Source organism: Carettochelys insculpta, chromosome 1, assembly GCF_033958435.1.
Source record: "Carettochelys insculpta isolate YL-2023 chromosome 1, ASM3395843v1, whole genome shotgun sequence".
Lineage (NCBI taxonomy): Eukaryota > Metazoa > Chordata > Testudines > Carettochelyidae > Carettochelys > Carettochelys insculpta.
Window position 1 is genome coordinate 62,968,529 of NC_134137.1, and position 16,571 is coordinate 62,985,099.

At 41.2% G+C, this 16,571-nt stretch overlaps 1 protein-coding gene across 6 annotated transcripts in view; it reads left to right on the forward strand.

The window, feature by feature from the left end:
• RCBTB2 (RCC1 and BTB domain containing protein 2) overlaps positions 1 to 16,571 on the forward strand; it is a 44,411-nt gene that overhangs the window by 17,682 nt on the left and 10,158 nt on the right. For 5 of the 6 annotated variants that reach the window (XM_074987871.1, XM_074987860.1, XM_074987889.1 and 2 more), the window contains 3 exons: positions 1,998 to 2,105; positions 3,522 to 3,664; positions 6,713 to 6,903. In XM_074987871.1, the coding sequence (XP_074843972.1) occupies positions 1,998 to 2,105; positions 3,522 to 3,664; positions 6,713 to 6,903 (442 nt within the window). Of the gene's footprint in view, positions 1 to 1,997; positions 2,106 to 3,521; positions 3,665 to 6,712; positions 6,904 to 11,210; positions 11,413 to 16,571 lie in introns of all 6 variants that reach the window. The other variant, XR_012644530.1, reaches the window with a different exon arrangement.

The following is a 16,571-nucleotide window of genomic DNA, read 5'->3' on the forward strand; positions in this document are numbered from 1 at the left end:
CCATCAACATGGACTGTTTATATATATTTTGAGAGTCAGGGACTTGGAAAAACATACAGACCTTCCTACTCAGAAAATCCCCTAAGTCAGGATGATTTTTGGATGCACAGTCAGTAACAGCCCTCAGGCTGGAAGAAGGACTCCTGAAAATTCAGTTCACCATTATAAGACTGAGAGAATCCCAAACAAACTATTATTTCTTAAATCCTGAACTCTTTATGTTCATTTTGAAATGAGACCTCTTCAGCATTGGCTGGCAAAAATTACCTGCCACATTCAAAGAACATATACATAGAGGTAAGTGTCCTAAAGGAGGTGCTGTTATCTCATACTTACTTGTTCCTCCATCCCTGTCAGCACCTCTTATGCCAAATGTCTCCAGTCTGGGATGGGATGTGCACTTCAGTGACCTAACAACTCATTGTTGGAACCAATTTGAATAATAACTATATATGATTTGGAGATGAGGGCAATCCATCTAGATTTTATGGCTTCCTTTGCTTTAAGCTAAGCGGAAAGAAAAAGTGTGAACAAACAAGGAACATTCCACAGGGTAGTAGTGCAAGGAAGTTATAGTACCGTAGGGCTGAAGTATCCAGGACAACATTTAGCTGATAGCAGTTCACCAAGTGGGAAAGGAAAACAGCCTGGTCAGTCAACTGACAGGGATCAGAAGTTACAGGAATGGTCTCTGAACAAATCAGTGGCAGAAGCACATGTTAGCCATGAGACACACAATACCAAATACCTGAAGTTCTGCTCAAGAATAGTAGTATACAGCCTGTTTACTTCAGATGCATTCCTACCTGGCTGGAGGATAAGCCTCCTTCTACATTTTGTCCCTGTTACCCTTTTTCTCTAATCCAAAGAGCAGTACAAAAGATAAATGCTACAGTTTCATGATAATTGTCGTTGCTCTAGCATGGGCAAGGCAGCAGGGTTTCCAAACCTTTACCTTTCCATGGGAGCATATGGTTCTCTTTCTGTGACTACAGATCTGCTCTTAGTATCCTTGTTTAAAATCCCATTAGTTACCATTTCAGCCCTTCAGTGCAGTCGAACTCACAGTCCCTACACTTTGACAGCATGGTCTGTAAGACACTAATACATCGTGAGAAATGCTTGTTCATCGTGTGCAATACATGCAGCTAAATTCCATAAAGCAATCTCTTCGTAAGTGCCATGACTTCCAGTGAATTATCTTCCGGGCATGAGATAAAAGTGTATTGTCATTAATTCAGTCCATACTTGAATATCTCCCATACCATTTACGCAGGATTTACTTTAATTTGTAATTCACTTGTTTGGTCTTTTCCTGTTTTCCTGAATATATCTGAAAGGCTTTTCAAAACAGATGTCAGCGTCAGATGCTTCTTTTTTTTTTTTCTTCATGAATTGGTTGCCACTGTAAATAAATTTTATTAATGTGCTAAAACCTGTAGGTCAGTATATAAAACATGAATGGAACACTTTTCACTAAAGAGATGGCAGCTGAGTGAAATAAGATTCCCCAGATTTTTTTTTAAGTATTCAGCATAATATTCTTAATAGTCTACTCAAAATATATCATGTATTTTTAAGACCTGCTTCTTGTAATTTAAGATTTTTTTTTGGGGTTGATTTTTGAAGGAGAGATGAGCTCTATGACAAAGAAAGTTAGAAGCAGAGCTTGTTTTGCATACCGGGGAACAGAACAATTATTGGTACTCCACTTTTGTGTACTAAAAATTCTAAGCGTTGAGTGATATATTTCTGGAAGACGTGGACTGGGCAAACAGAATATTTAGGTGTGGAATTTTAGTGCACTATAAATTTGATATTGTCAACAAGAGCTGTATGTGATCTCCCATATAACGTGTAAATATATTTTTAAATCACTGAAGAGTGTTTCTTTGTGTCATTACAGAGGACTGCACATTACAGTGCTATAAAATAAATATGTTTCAAGAGAAGTAGAGAAAATACAGACTAATTAAAATCTCGGTTTTCCTTTTAAGATGTACGTCTGGGGTTACAACGGTAATGGCCAGCTTGGATTGGGCAACAGTGGTAACCAGCCAACACCCTGCAGAATAGCTGCGTTACAAGGCATTCGTGTGCAGCGGGTACGTTTATTATGTCATGTCAAGCCCTTTATGTACAGAAGAAACAGCATGTGGCAAATACAGATTCTAAAGGGAATATTCTGCACTCAGTGGAGGCAAGGCTTTAGTGATTTGGTAAAACCCCATTATGTTGTAATGAAAATATATTTCTGAAAAAATGTCCATTCCACTAGACAGAAAGGTGAAAATGTAGCCCAGTTGAGGACAATTGGAGTATTTCTGTTGACTTCAGTGGAGCCAGGATTTCCATCTGAGAAATTTTAGCTATCTTGATAATCTGTATTTAGTTCCTCTTGAAAGATAATCAGTGCACTCACCTTTCATTGACATCCACTTTAATTTGTCAAAGCCAAAGTCTATTGACCACCAGGTCACACAGTTCAAGGCTCACTTTTTCTCCTTGGCTGTTCCTAGGAAGAAGAAAATGAATTGATAAGAGATGGTGCTGGATGACTCTGTCAGTGGAGGATTATGGGAGATTTAGGAAAACAGTCTTTTGAATTTAATAACTGAGTGCAAATGTACCCAAAGCATTGGATGGATGTTTTTTGTCAATTGAAATAAATAATCAAATAAAAACACATAGCTTTTTATCCAATTCCCATTGACAGGTAAGGGCCCTCACAAGAGAAGACTTAGATGGGAGGGGATTCTAGTGGAGAAAGAGTTCCCTAGCATAACTAAGAAAAACAGTATTTCCTATTTTTCTACTCTCCTCTTCTCCTTTTATGAAAATGTTGCTTTAATAAGTACCATACTGATTTAGGTCTCGTGTTTACAATATATATAGCCCATGGTTTAACAAAGGACTTATGTACACTTAGGCATATGTTTAACTTTAAGCACACAACTCGTCTCTTAGAAGTCAGTGGGAATCCTCGTGTGCTTAAGCACATAAGCTTTTAGATAGACGGAGCCGGATTGTTAAATATTTTAGTTTAAATGGGACTGCTTTTAATAGGTAGCGTTATGCTTGGTAGCAAGTGCTTACAGCTTCAGGCCCATAGTTTCAAACTTTAAATTTATGTCCATCGTTTGAATTTTGATGCAAAATTTGTAAAATTTTCCTGGTTAGTCTCACTCCACTTACTTTTGAGGTTTCTGTGTTTTGTTTCAATGTGCCTTTGCGCTTTCTTCTTTTCTTCATTTTTCATTAATTCTTACTATACTCAAAAGGTTATTTGGATTGTGAGTGTTTTAAAAATATAAGTTGGGTTTCTCACATGCATTGCTTTGCTCAAAGTCACTCATCTTCCTTCTGTTTCACATAATAGTGTGACCTGTATTTGTTACTTTTAGAAGTTGCATTGTCTACCTGTCTGTCTTCTTGGATATAGAATCAACAATATGAAAAGATATATATTTGTCTGAATTAATATGATATTAAGTAAAATGAGGCTTTTTTATTCATTGTAGGTTGCCTGTGGCTATGCCCATACGTTAGTGCTAACAGATGAAGGTCAGCTGTATGCATGGGGAGCCAATTCATATGGGCAGTTAGGTACTGGCAATAAAAGTAACCAGTCTTACCCTGCGCCAGTTACTGTTGATAAGGACAGGTAATATTTACACTGTATTAATCAAGCATAAGTTAAAATAATCACAAGTGACGCACAAAATCACAGTGACTTTCACTTCTTTTTTGATAGAAATCTCTTGTATTTGCTAGCTATGATTTTTTTCACAGACATAAACCCAAAGAGATTCTAATGTTGGCTGACGTTCATATGAGTAAGCTAAAATTTGACCATGCTGAAAACAACTGCATTTCCCTTATAATTAGATATGAAAAAGGGAGACTACAATTTCTGGAGGTGCCTGTTTCCTGACTCTTTCTCCTTCAGTTGTGTCCTAGTTCTCACAGTATTGTATGTGTTTAATTGCATGCTCATCATTGGTTCTGTGCTGCCACTTACTATACTGAGTAAACGAAAAACAAGGCTTATCTTTTTTATAATTTATTTGCTATGTTAATGATAGTTTACTATTAAGACTGATCAGACACAAGTGTGGAAACAGTCAGAATAATGGATATTTACAATTTTCCTCTGCTTACTGCATAAAATACTGCTTATAACTTTTTATAGTACACTCACCCCTCGCTATACGAGCACAATTGGTTCCCAAATTTCTGCTCGTAGGCGAAAACTCGTAAGAGCGACACTAAATTTCCATTAAAATACATGTAAAAGTCTCCATTTCATTCTAAGGGCTTGTAACTTGACATAAACCAGTTGAGTTTAGGTACTTTTCCGATGTATTTGAATAGTTTGGCACCAGAAATAGAATGTAGTGTATGTATATAGAGCAGGGATTTCAAACCTGTGGGTCACGACCCAAACATGGGTCCCATTAGATTTGTTAAAGGTCACTAGCTGGGCAGTTCCCAACTGCGTGTGGCTGTTAAAGAAGCCATTTGCAGTTTCTTAATTCTGCTCCCTGAGGCAGGTATCTGTCAATAGCAATAACTGTTGGAGATGGCAGCTGTCTCTATCACTAGGGATAGCAATTACCTTATGCTTAGGTGCTGAAACCTTAACACTGGAGTTAATTCCTGGGAGCAGGAAGGCTGGGGGAGGAGGAGGAGTGTCTAAGGCTGGGGTTGATTAGGGATGTGGTGGGGGGAGGTGTCTAAGACTGGGGGAAGTTTAGGGCTGCAGGGAGAGTCTAATGCTGGGGGCGGTTTGGGGCTGCTGGGAGGGGTGTAAGCCTTGGGGCAGTTTGGGGCTGCTGGCGGGGACGGTTTAAGGCTGGAGGAGGTTTGGGGCTGCTGGGTGGGCTTAAGGCTGGAGGCAGTTTGGGACGGTGGGGGGGCAGTTAACACCTGGCCAAACGTGAGGTCTGCGGGGCGGGCGAGGGTTCTAATACAGTAATACAGTAAACCCTGGAGTTACCCAGGGGTTGTTCCTGCAACTTCTGCATAACTCAAATTTTCCTGCAATAGGAGTGGAGCCAGGAACCACTAGGGCTGGTCAGTTTCCTGGCTCCCAGAGTGGCAGGAGCTGGGAGCCAGGGGCAGGCCAGTTCCAGTCTCCCCATGGCTTGCGGGCGGGAAACTGATCAGCTCATGGCTGGTCAGTTTCACTTTCCCACCATTGCAGGGGAGGGAACCAGGCTCAGAGCCTTCTCCCTCTCTTCCCTCAGCTGAAGGGCTGGAGCGGAGCCAGCCACAGGGCTGTGGGTTTCCCTGGCCAGGGACACCACTCATATAAGCGGGGGAGGTTCCACTCATATAGTGAATAAAGGTAGGTATATATGTTCTTTGTATTAGCAAGTATTCTTAAGTAAAGTACTCATTAAACAAGGGATGAGTGTACTAAAATAGTACATGGGAAGCTTGAGGGAATAAAATTATATTGCTGCCCAAAAATTTAGCTTTTACAAAGTTTTCAGTCTTAGTCCCTTGTAGTCAGTAATAGAATATTTTCTGTGGATAATGCAGTACTGTGTGTTTGTGTTTCTTGCAGGAGTGTATTTGAGTCTTCTTAAATAAACCATTTTATTTTTTCTGCTGCGAAAGCCTTCACAAAAGTGAAATGCTATTCATGCATGGGTGCGTCTACACTAGGAACTAACTTTGAAGTTAGGCACTACTTTGATGTAGCCAGCAGAGAGTCTACACACATTTTCCCTTACTTCGAAGTCCTTACTCCATTCCCAGGGATGGAGTATGTAGATGCTCATCTTCAAAGTTGCTTACTTCAAAGTTATTTTTGTAGTGTAGACACAGCCATATAATTGTTTCTGTCTCCACCTGGTAGAAGGAAGAGGTAATTGCTGTTGGAGTATATCTTGTAGCATTATTTCCTCCAGTTTGTTGCTTTTTACAAGCACAAATACTTATTTTTTGCTTAAAATACTTTTGGCTCAGTTCATGTATCTATTACCGTCATAGTTGTTGGCCAGTTCCTGTGTTCTTTATGACACCTGGGAGGGTTCTCTCACTAAGGGATGCAAGATTTTGACTTAAGATATAGATGCATATAACTTCACCACTAAGCAGATAAGTTACACTTCAGACTGCAAAGGAGTTGGTTGTGTAGCACTGAATGTGATGGAAGTTTTAAAAACCCAAAATCAATCTCAAGAGTTCGTGAAGCATCTTAATATAATTAAAATGAGTGGGGGTAGTGTTCTTTAATCAGCTGTTTCATTTGTTCTTGTTCCTTCATTTGGAAAAAGTTCTAAAAACAGTCTGCGGAAAATTTAGTTACTACTAGTGCATGCATATTAGTTAGAAGCAATGCTAAGAGTAACAGAGAGGGAGCCGTGCTAGTCTATACACTATCAAAACAAAAAGCAGTCAAGTAGCACTTTAAAGACTAGCAAAATAGTTTATTAGGTGTGCTTTAAGAGGTATAATATTGTAATGATTGCAATTTCATTTGGTTTTAATTAAAATGTAAAATATTCTGTGATAAATATGATTTGCTGTTTTTAAGGTGAAGATTTAGAAAAATAACTACATGAACAACCTTATTTTCAGTTTTGTTGCATATTATAGAAACTTGAAATGCATGCAAGCATACAAAGGTAGATATATGGCAGTAAGCTTTTCCAGTTCACTTTGTCCTTATGCCAGTGTTTTTGTTTGCTTGTGAATTTAGAGTGATAGAGATTGCAGCCTGCCACTCTGCTCACACTTCTGCTGCTAAAACCCAGGGTGGCCATGTGTACATGTGGGGTCAGTGCCGTGGTCAGTCTGTGATTCTTCCACATCTTACACACTTTGCCTGCACTGATGATGTGTTTGCTTGTTTTGCTACTCCTGCTGTGACGTGGCGTCTCCTATCAGTAGGTGAGCTTAATGTGTTGTTTTTTTTTTGTTGTTGTTGTTGCATCCTAATCTTTTTTTATTACATTTGGTGCATAAGGAAGGGTAAGTGCATTTGAAAATAAACATTAGTTAATTTTAAAAATTTTAAACTGGGAAATACAACCTATAGCATATGTTAACTTTAACAAAAGGAACTGTGGAACTGTAAAAAATGTTGACTTTCTGACAGCTGGTGCATGCTAAATCACAGGCAGTCAGATCTGTTTTATGGGGTGGCATTTTTCGGTGGACATGTGCAAGATGGTCTCCTTTGTTTTGGTATGAGGTAATTGTATATGAATCCTGTTCTGGAGATCACTTCTCAGAACTCTGTTCTCCACAGTTTCTGAATGTCACCGCACAATAACCAAGACACGTAGTGCTTCTAATTTGTGTTTGGAAAAGTGAGAACCTTTCTTTCCCTTTTGTGAGGGAGACTAAGCAGGAAGAGGAGTATTTTCAAAAATTTCTACATGACTTAGGAGTCTAAGGGCATGTCTACATTGCCCTGTGGTTTGAACTAAAAGGGAGTGTAAATAGCATTGTAGGCTAAAGTAGCGCACTGTGTGTCCCCTTTATGGATACTGTGGTCGCAAAATTAAAAGATCCATGTTGACCTTAAGGTTCTACACAGGGAGTTACAATGCATCCTATTGTTATACACTGGTAGTCACACCCGGTTAATTGTTTCTCTCTGGAGCCTAGTCCATCAACATGACTAGCCCTTAAACACCAGAGCTTGCTGGCGTCTTTTTTCTCTCTGCAGTTTCTCAGGGCAGGTCTAGACTTTGAATGCATGCCACTATAACCATTTAATGAAAATGCTTTGAGTCAAAGGGAGGAAACACCTCATGTTGGTTTAGTTAATCTGCCCCACTTTCAAACATCCCCCATCCCCACCCACAGGAGCAGAAGTTGTGTTCATGGGAAAAGCTCTTCCATCAACATTACACTGTTTACACTTGTGCTTAGGTCAGTATAACAGCACCACTCAGGAGTGTGGATTATTCACACCCCCCAAGTAACCTAGTTATGCAAAAGTAATTCTGTAGTGTAGACCAAGGCTTAGAGAGAGCCTGATATGAGACTGTTGTCCCTCTACTATTGCAGGCCTTTCTGCCTCCTGTTCTCTCCTTGTTCCCATTGCTTTATAGCTGCTCCCTGTCCATATCATTGTCCGCTGCGGGTGCATGCCTTCATGATTGGGAGTTATGGCACAACTCTGCATGGCACTTTTTGGCGTCCACCACTTCTGACGGGAGCATAGAGCCCAGAGAGGTTTACATTATTCTCATGATCATTGCAAATACATGATTGTCCTGTAGTTTCAGACGTGCAGGATTGGTACTGGTCAGTGGGAAATTGTTTTGAAGTTGGGGCTATTGTCATGCAAGCATGGAAGGTAGAGGTAGAGTGGTTGTCTGCTGACTCTGAACAGCTCACCATAAAGGCCATTAACAAGAGCTCAGTGTGGAGCTGTTCAGTTGAGGCAGGCTTTGATAGAGCATTTTAACAGTCAGCCACTAGTTTTCTCTTCTGGCTAGATGTCAGGGTCTGAAGCTTTGGGTGCTATTGAGAATTGTGTAATGCTTGCAGTACATTTATATCGGTGACTAGGTGTTTACTTAAATCCTTGAATTGTATGGTTGAATTAGAAGTACTGGTTTCTTAGAGTACCATTTTGCAGTATGTCTTGGCTAAGTCTACGCTACAGAGATCTTCTGAAAGAACTTCTTTTGAAAGAGTGCGTCCACACACAAAAAAGCAGATCAAAAGAGTGATCTGCTCTTTTCAAGGAGAGCATCGACGCTGCCCCCACTGTTTCAAAAGAATGGGCCAAGGATTGAAAATGAAGACTGTTCTTTTGAAAGAAGGGCCTTGCGGAGCATTTACACATGTCAAAAGGGGGTGCTGTTCCTGAAACGGGAAAGAGTGATTTTGAAAGGAGCACGACATTCTTTTGAAAGAATGCTTTTTGTGTGTAGACACTCCATGGGCTTTTTAAAAAGAGCCTCTTGCTTTTGAAAAATCTCGCTATGTAGATGCAGCCATTATGAATTAATAAAGATAATATTATTTCCAAAATGTAGAAAGATATAAAGTGGCAAATACGGTGCAGATAGACCAATTACAAACAAACAAATCCAGTCAATACAATCTAAACTTAAGATAAATTAACAAAACAGAACTTTAAAACTGGAAAGGCACCAAACGCAAATGAAAGCATGTGGCTGAAACAATAACATTTCAGACTGTATCCAATGGGTGTGAGTATACGGCAGAAATATTGAACACTGTCACTGTTTCCCACAGGTGGTTGTGATCATAGCTGATATCTCCCTTGTGATGGTAACAAGGCACAAATAGCTTAGCTTTTTGGTGGTGTCCTGCAGCTGCATGGGCCCATATGCCAATAACCTGTTTACTGAAATGGTGCCAGTTGAACTCATCACGGAGTGGTGTGAAAGTTTCCTACAGATGGGTTATTCCTTAGAAACCTTCAGGAGAGGATTGCAGAGATCTCAGTGACAGTTTCATCAAGATCTCTAGGGCAGGGTCAGCAACCAAAATAGCAAGAAGACACATTTTTTTAGAATTTGGTAAAAACTCAGTAATTCCAGAGCTCCAATGCATGTGACTATGAGACAGTCGTTAATAAATAACATCATACCATATTTTTTGTAACCCCTATTTTAAAAACAGCACACACACAATGATTTGTAATGCAATACATGTTTACTGCAGGACGTTCACAAACTTTTTTTATATTCTGTTTCCTCACATTTTATGTGTGTGTTTGTACTACTATCTCCTGACTTTCACTCCTGAACCCACTTTATTTTTGCCAATTTTACTTCATGTTTGATTTCAGTTTTGTTTCTTAAAATGCGTGTTGCCCTTGCACTGGAATGCTGCAATCTTCTTTTTCCTTTTCAAAATCAAGACTTTATTAGCAACACAATCAAAACACAGATACAGTATCATACCTTACAATGCAGTGCACATATTAAAGGGGGAGTTATCCAGCTTTTTGAGATCACATATCATTTGCTGTTTAGATAGGAGTTGTTCATTGTTGGGCTTTTAGATGTTTACTGCTTATAGAAAATAATCAGGAGGGTTTTTTTTATTTTTTCATTATAGTGCTGTGAGGGACAAAGAAGTTGCTAAAGAGCTGCATGTGGCTCTGGAGCCGCAGGTTGCAGACGCATATGTTAGGCTATGTCTACACTAGGCAAAGTAAGTCAACTTCAGGCATGCAATTCTAGCTACGGCAATTGCGTAGGTAGAATTGATGTATCTGCACTTGGCTTACTTGGCCATCCCTATTGAAGAAGGTTGATGGGAGAGTTTCTCACATTGATCTCCCTTTCTGGTTGCCTCTTGTGAGGAGTTCAGGGGTTAAATATGATCACTGAGAGGTTGATTTTGCGCGTCCCTAACAGATGCTAAAAATCTAACCCCAGAAAATCAGTCCTGAAAGAGTTGATCTTTGGGGCTAGTGTAGACATAGCCTTGGAAAGATAAAAGAAGCAAACGGCTTTTCATGCCCACCTACTCCCAGCTAAACCTACAAGGGAATGAGCAAACAGTAGAAGTACCTCTGTTGCAGTTATTTCTTCTCTTACAATTAAAACAATGAAAAGCGTGTACTAGGAATGTTCACATTTAACCAGTTAACTGGTAAGCCTCACCCTAAATGGCTGAGGCTTATCGGTTACCATGAACCAGTATGGAGTGAAGCAGCCCCTCACCCACCACAAGAAGGGTTGCTCTAGTCCCGCCCAACCGGAGTAGCCGCTGGGTAGGAGTATGTGGTGGGGGAGGCTGCTAATCTAATGTTTAAATGGCTAATTAATCCCCAGTCTGTACCTTTTGCTGTGTTGATGTGAGGCCAGGTTGAGTGTTATCATTAAACTTACATTGCACACAGTTACACTGGACTGGGCTTGTCTCTGCTTGGCTGGCAGGGCTGGCTGGACTGTTTATAGAGATTCAAACAGGTCCTGGCTCAAGGCATGGCTGGAGCCTAGCTTTGCATTTTCTTTTTTTTAACTCCTTCTCGCTGTTCACAACAGTGCTCTCTGTTTGTGGGTTGCTGGTGGGTCTCTGCTGAATTGGCATGCAGCTCATTGTAAAAATGGTAGGTTTGGGGTGCAGCACTAGAGGAGTTATTGATGTACCTGGTCTTGTGATGTTCCTGCCACAGTTCCTTTGTTTTCATGCAGTACTGGTGCTGGTCTGTGTCATACGTCTTTACCTGCATCCCCTTTGCAATCTTTTCATAGACACCCATGTTTCTGTGGCTGGTCCATAGCTGTATTTGCACACCCTCTTCTTGGTACAGCCCAGAACAGGGGTCGGCAAACTACGGCTCTTTAGGGAGTCATTTGCGGCTCCAGATGCTACTGCTGCTGACTCGTGCGTGGCTGTCTACTGCATGCATCCTGCCCCGGCGCTTTGAGGGAGAAGTGCGTGGCAGCCCCTCTGGTGAGTTGCGGCATTGGATTACAGTCGGGGAAGGGGGCTGGGATGCCTGGCTCTGGGGTGGGGGTTTGGGTTAAAGTCGGGGGGAGCTCAAGATGTCTGGCCCTGGAGTGGGGGAGGGGGGATTGGGTTAAAGTGAGGTTCCTGGGAGCTGGGGGTGCCTGCCTCTGGAGGAGGGGAAGGGGGATTGAGTTAAAGCAAGGGGGCTGGGGGGATTTATTATTTTATTTTTAAAAAGGCGTACTTTTATTTAAAAAAAAAAAAAAGGGTTGAGCAACACTGGTGTGGAGGGTTGATATGAATATTGCTCCTTCTTGCTTAAGAGCCCATCCCCAGGCTCAGCATTTTCCTTGTCCTCATTTGCTCTCCAACCCCTGGGTGAATGTAACTTAAAATGTCTAACTGGTACTTATTGTTGTGTGTGCACTATTCTTAAAATAGGGGTCACAGAAAGTGTGGTTTGACATTACTTAATAAGGGAATGCGTATGCGCTGGCTGGGCCATGTCTCACGCATGACAGATGGCCGAATACCAAAGGACCTCCTCTTCGGTGCACTGGCATCTGGAAAGAGGCCGAAAGGGCGACCTAAATTGCACTACAAGGACACATGCAAGCGTGACCTCAGTGCTCTATCAGCATGAACACCTGGCATTCGCTCGCCTCAGACAGGCATGCCTGGAAACAAGGAGTGAAGGAAGCTCTTGTTGTATATGAAACTACCTTGGTGAAGGAAGCGGAAGACAGGAGAGCCCTCAGGAAGATCCGTGCCCGTGATACCAGAGCGACATCTGCCTACTGCGGCTCACAGTGTGGAAAGGACTGCCACTCTCAGATTGGATTGCACAGCCACAGAAGATGCTGCTCGAATCAGTCCAACTGGGGCGCAAACCCATGATCCCTCGGGATTGAAGGATGCCTGCTAACTAGCCTACTAATAAGGACTGTCTCATATTCATGTGCATTTGTGACTCTTGAAGTGTATTGATTTTGTAACTGATCTTGAAAAAATGGCTCTTTTTAGCTATTTTGGTTACAGACCCCTGGCCGAGATGTAGTAACTCTTGTCTGGTCCAGGCAGAAAAGTGCCTACTGCATGGAGCTGGCATGGTGGTTTGGGCAGTTGTACACAGCAAGGATTATTTGCTTGGTGTACTCACAAAGCTGAACAATCAGGAAAAAAAAGTGGAGTTTTTTAAAAATATACTGGGAAGAGTAGCTTCCAGTCTGTGTGATATTTGAGCAGTGGAATCTACAATTATGACTAGAATGGTCACTTGCAAGCAATGGGGCATTGTGGGACAGCTGCTGGAAGACTGTTAAATGTGATACAGGTTGTGCACTGTGTCAACCTCAGAAGACTGGCCATATTTCACTGCTGAGGGAAGTGATTTTAGTGTATTGGTGTAATAGGATGCCTGTGTTGGCAAGAGACAAATTTTGAGGGTGGATCCATACACGACTAGGTCAATGTAAGATGACTCATGCCAACCTATTTTTGTAGTGTAGATCAGGACTCAGCAAGTGAAGAACATAGCAGCCTGTTTACGTAGAATTGTGAGCTGGTTTGAGTGCATTATTTCTGAATTCCATATATAGTATGGTACTGATTTTTCTAGTTGCTTTTGGATACTATGAGCTTTGGATAAACTGTTCAGTAGACCAGACCATTCTCCTGAATATTTTTTTTAATATTTGACGCAATGTGTCTTTGTTAATGGGACTTACTTCTTCCTTGAGTACTTGTTCATGTCAGTTGCACTCAGGTGCCTACCCATGCATGTGCAAGGTAGCCAGAAGAATTTTCCCCTAGCAGTATATGTAGAATGGTCTAGGCTAGACAATAGGAACTAATCGATTCTGGCTATGGGTGGTATTCCTTTGAGGGAGCTCGTAATGCAATTAGGTAGCTTCTGTGTTTTGGATATCGGTAGAGGATTTATTACTAAAATTGGTCTGATAATTGATTTTTCTGGGTGTGCAGAAGTGTGGGTTCATTAGCATCTGAAACAGATTTCCCACAAGGCAATGTTTTCCTGCTTTCTGTATCCCACAGTTCACTGTGATTCTTGCTTTGGAATCTCTGTTCTCCATTTTTTGTTAATGGAGATGTCTTTCTGTCCTATCTTGATGAAAATGAGGCTACGGGGTGTTTCCTTAATCTGATCATCCTTGCCTGGAGGGTTTAAGTGCATCTTCTCCTACCTTCTGTATAACATCCTTGCTGAGTAGGTCTTCAGTGGCTCAGCCTTCTGCCCTTTTATGAAGCTTTTCTATGTAGGCCTGGAGGACCCATCTGCAGGGCTCCTTCCTGGGGCAAGGTGTGGTAGGATCATAGGGTCTCCAGCATAGGGCGACAAAGTACCTGGTAGACCCCTTCAACTTGCATACTGCATCATCAAGGAAATATTTTGTCAGGAAAGCTTTCAGCCCATTATCTCTACAGTGAGTCATCCTTGAAGGTTTTTCTTACGGGCCTCTTTGATAGGAAATAAACAGGATCTTTCCTCTGAACTATTTATGCTCCAGTTCATTCTGGAATATTCATATAGATGATCATCAATTGCTAATCTGTTTATCAGTAGTTGCAGTTTGTTTATGCCATGTATCTTTCTCAGTTTTTAGCCTCAAAGAGTATTTCTGAATGACTCTATCTTGAACACCCTCAGGGTCATGTATATCAATACATCAGTTCAGAATCACTCTCTGGTTGAAGCCTAGGATCTCTTCTGTAGTACAGTAAACTCTTTCATATCCAGCAACCCTGGGACCAGGAGGTTGCTGGATATTCAAATATTCTGAATAATAGAGAGGTATGTGAAGGAATGCAGAACACTAAAGAAAACTAAGACTAGATATTAAGAAACAAACAAAAATGTATGCATCATCATCAACCACCATAGGCTTGGCACCCATTGGTGTTTGATGCCTCTCTTGCTATTTCCTTCCATCTTTCCCTGTCCAGTGCAGAGTGCCTTACTTTCTGAAGACAAGCTCCACACCAATCTACTGTATCATCTACCCATTCTCTGTGGGGTCTGCCTCTCCTATTTGAACTGTCCATTGTGCTAAATACCAGTCTTGATTTTTCATTCATCGATCACTGTGCAAATATGCCCGAATAGCTGTAACTTGCATTGTATAACCTTCTGCAGTAGGTTCTCTTTCAGCTGCATCTTCATATATAATTCCTTGTTGGTGACCTTCTGCATCCATCTTATTCTGAGGATCTTTCTATACCAACTCCTCTCAAACGCCAATACTCTTCTCTTTGAATCTTTTGTTGTCACTCAGGTCTCACATCCATACAACATGCTGCTGAATACACACTTTTTCAACACACTCAGCTTCATTCCTAAGCTAATCGCTTTGCTTTTCCAGATCTTATCCTTTGCCTTCAAATTCACTCTTGCTTTCGCTATTCTAGTCACTATTTCCTTTTTAAAGTCTAGATCATACGTTATGTTGCTCCCCAGATACACGAACTTCTCTATGTTCTCTAGTTCAATCCCATCAACACTGATCTTCCTATTTCCTTATCTCCAAATACCATTGTTTTTCTTTTATCCATGTTCATAATCAGTCTGTACTGCTTCCCTTCCTTGTTTAGCACCCTGCGCCGTTTTTGCTAGCTTCTCCATATCTTCCTCAATGATAACTATATCATCTGTGAACCTCAAGTTGCTTTTTCTTTTCCCGTGCACAGATATCCCTTCTACCTGTTCCTTGGTCTTGTCCATTGCTCTCTCTAGATGCACGAAAAAGATGCTCGACGATATTGGAGCATTTTGTCTCATACCTCTACTGATTCTAAACCCCATATTAGTATTGTGCTAAACTATTACATGTAGAGCTGTCATATCGCAATTGTGAGATTTTTAAAAAAAAGCCATGATTAATCGCAGGGTTAATTCCACTGTTAAACAAGAATAGCATACTAATTCGCTTACTTTATTATTTTTAATTTCAAATATTTGCACTGTATAAAAGGATAAACTTCATTGGAGCTGCTTTGGATTCTGTAACCATCAGTCTATCGGCCCATAAAAAATTCCTTAATATGTCCATTCTGGTCTCTACAAAACAGCAGAGCCTGCAGATCACATGAAGGATCTGCGTACAACTCCTGAGTCATGTGTGGCCTCCATGGTTGTCACTCTTCGCATGAAACCACCTCAGGTGTCTCCAGAAGTGGATAAGGCCAATCTCTCTCTCCAAATGCTTCAGAGTACTGCTGGATTCCCTCAGGCGATGGAAAGACCCCCTTGAAGTCTTCATGTTCACATTACCCACCCTCAGATATGCTCAAAACAGGTACATCCTTTTTGGGATGGTGGGGCTGAGCTCCAAAGGGCCATAGCCCAGGACAAGTGGTCCACACAAGAGGCCACGCTCTGTATCAACATCTCAGAGCTACCAGCAGTTTGATGGGCTTGTCAACACTTCCTACACAGCACACAGGTTCACATCCATTTATGGATGGAGTCCAGAGGGGAGATTCAGGTGCCAACCAGCTTACCAGCAGAGTAACCACAGCCAACCACAATGGGCAGTGTGTATTTCTATTGGTGGTACACCTCCACACATCCCTTCGTGCACATAACAAAGTTTATTCCACCCATGGATAGAAAACTCCAGAGGGACTACTGTTCCACGGTGAGTTTGACCACAGAAACATTATTCTCAGTAGGTCTTAATTTATTTGTTGGGGATACCAGTGCACTTGATTGATGTTAACCATTCAAGAATGGTAAGATCTACAGGATGAATCTTTTGCCCTGTGATTCTTGTGTTTGTATATTGTGAACAAATATTAAACCCCGCCTGCATCATACCTAAGGGTACATCCTCTCACTACTGAGATGTGGCCCTAGAGAGAATAGATATGTTACAGAAATATGCATCTGCTTCTTACTAGCAGAATAGACCAAGAACATATATTGGTGTATAATCTTTGTCTTATAGTCTGTACTGAAATGGGGGCAACCTTAGGTGTTCATTAGAACTTTTAGGTTACCCAAAGAATTAACTTAAAGAAACAAGATACATGAGGTCAAATCTTTTGTTAGACCAACATCTGTTGGTAACAGAGACAAGCTTTCAAGCTGCACATGGCTTTTCTTCAGATCTGTTAAAGCAGCTTTGATCATTGCTGCTAAATGC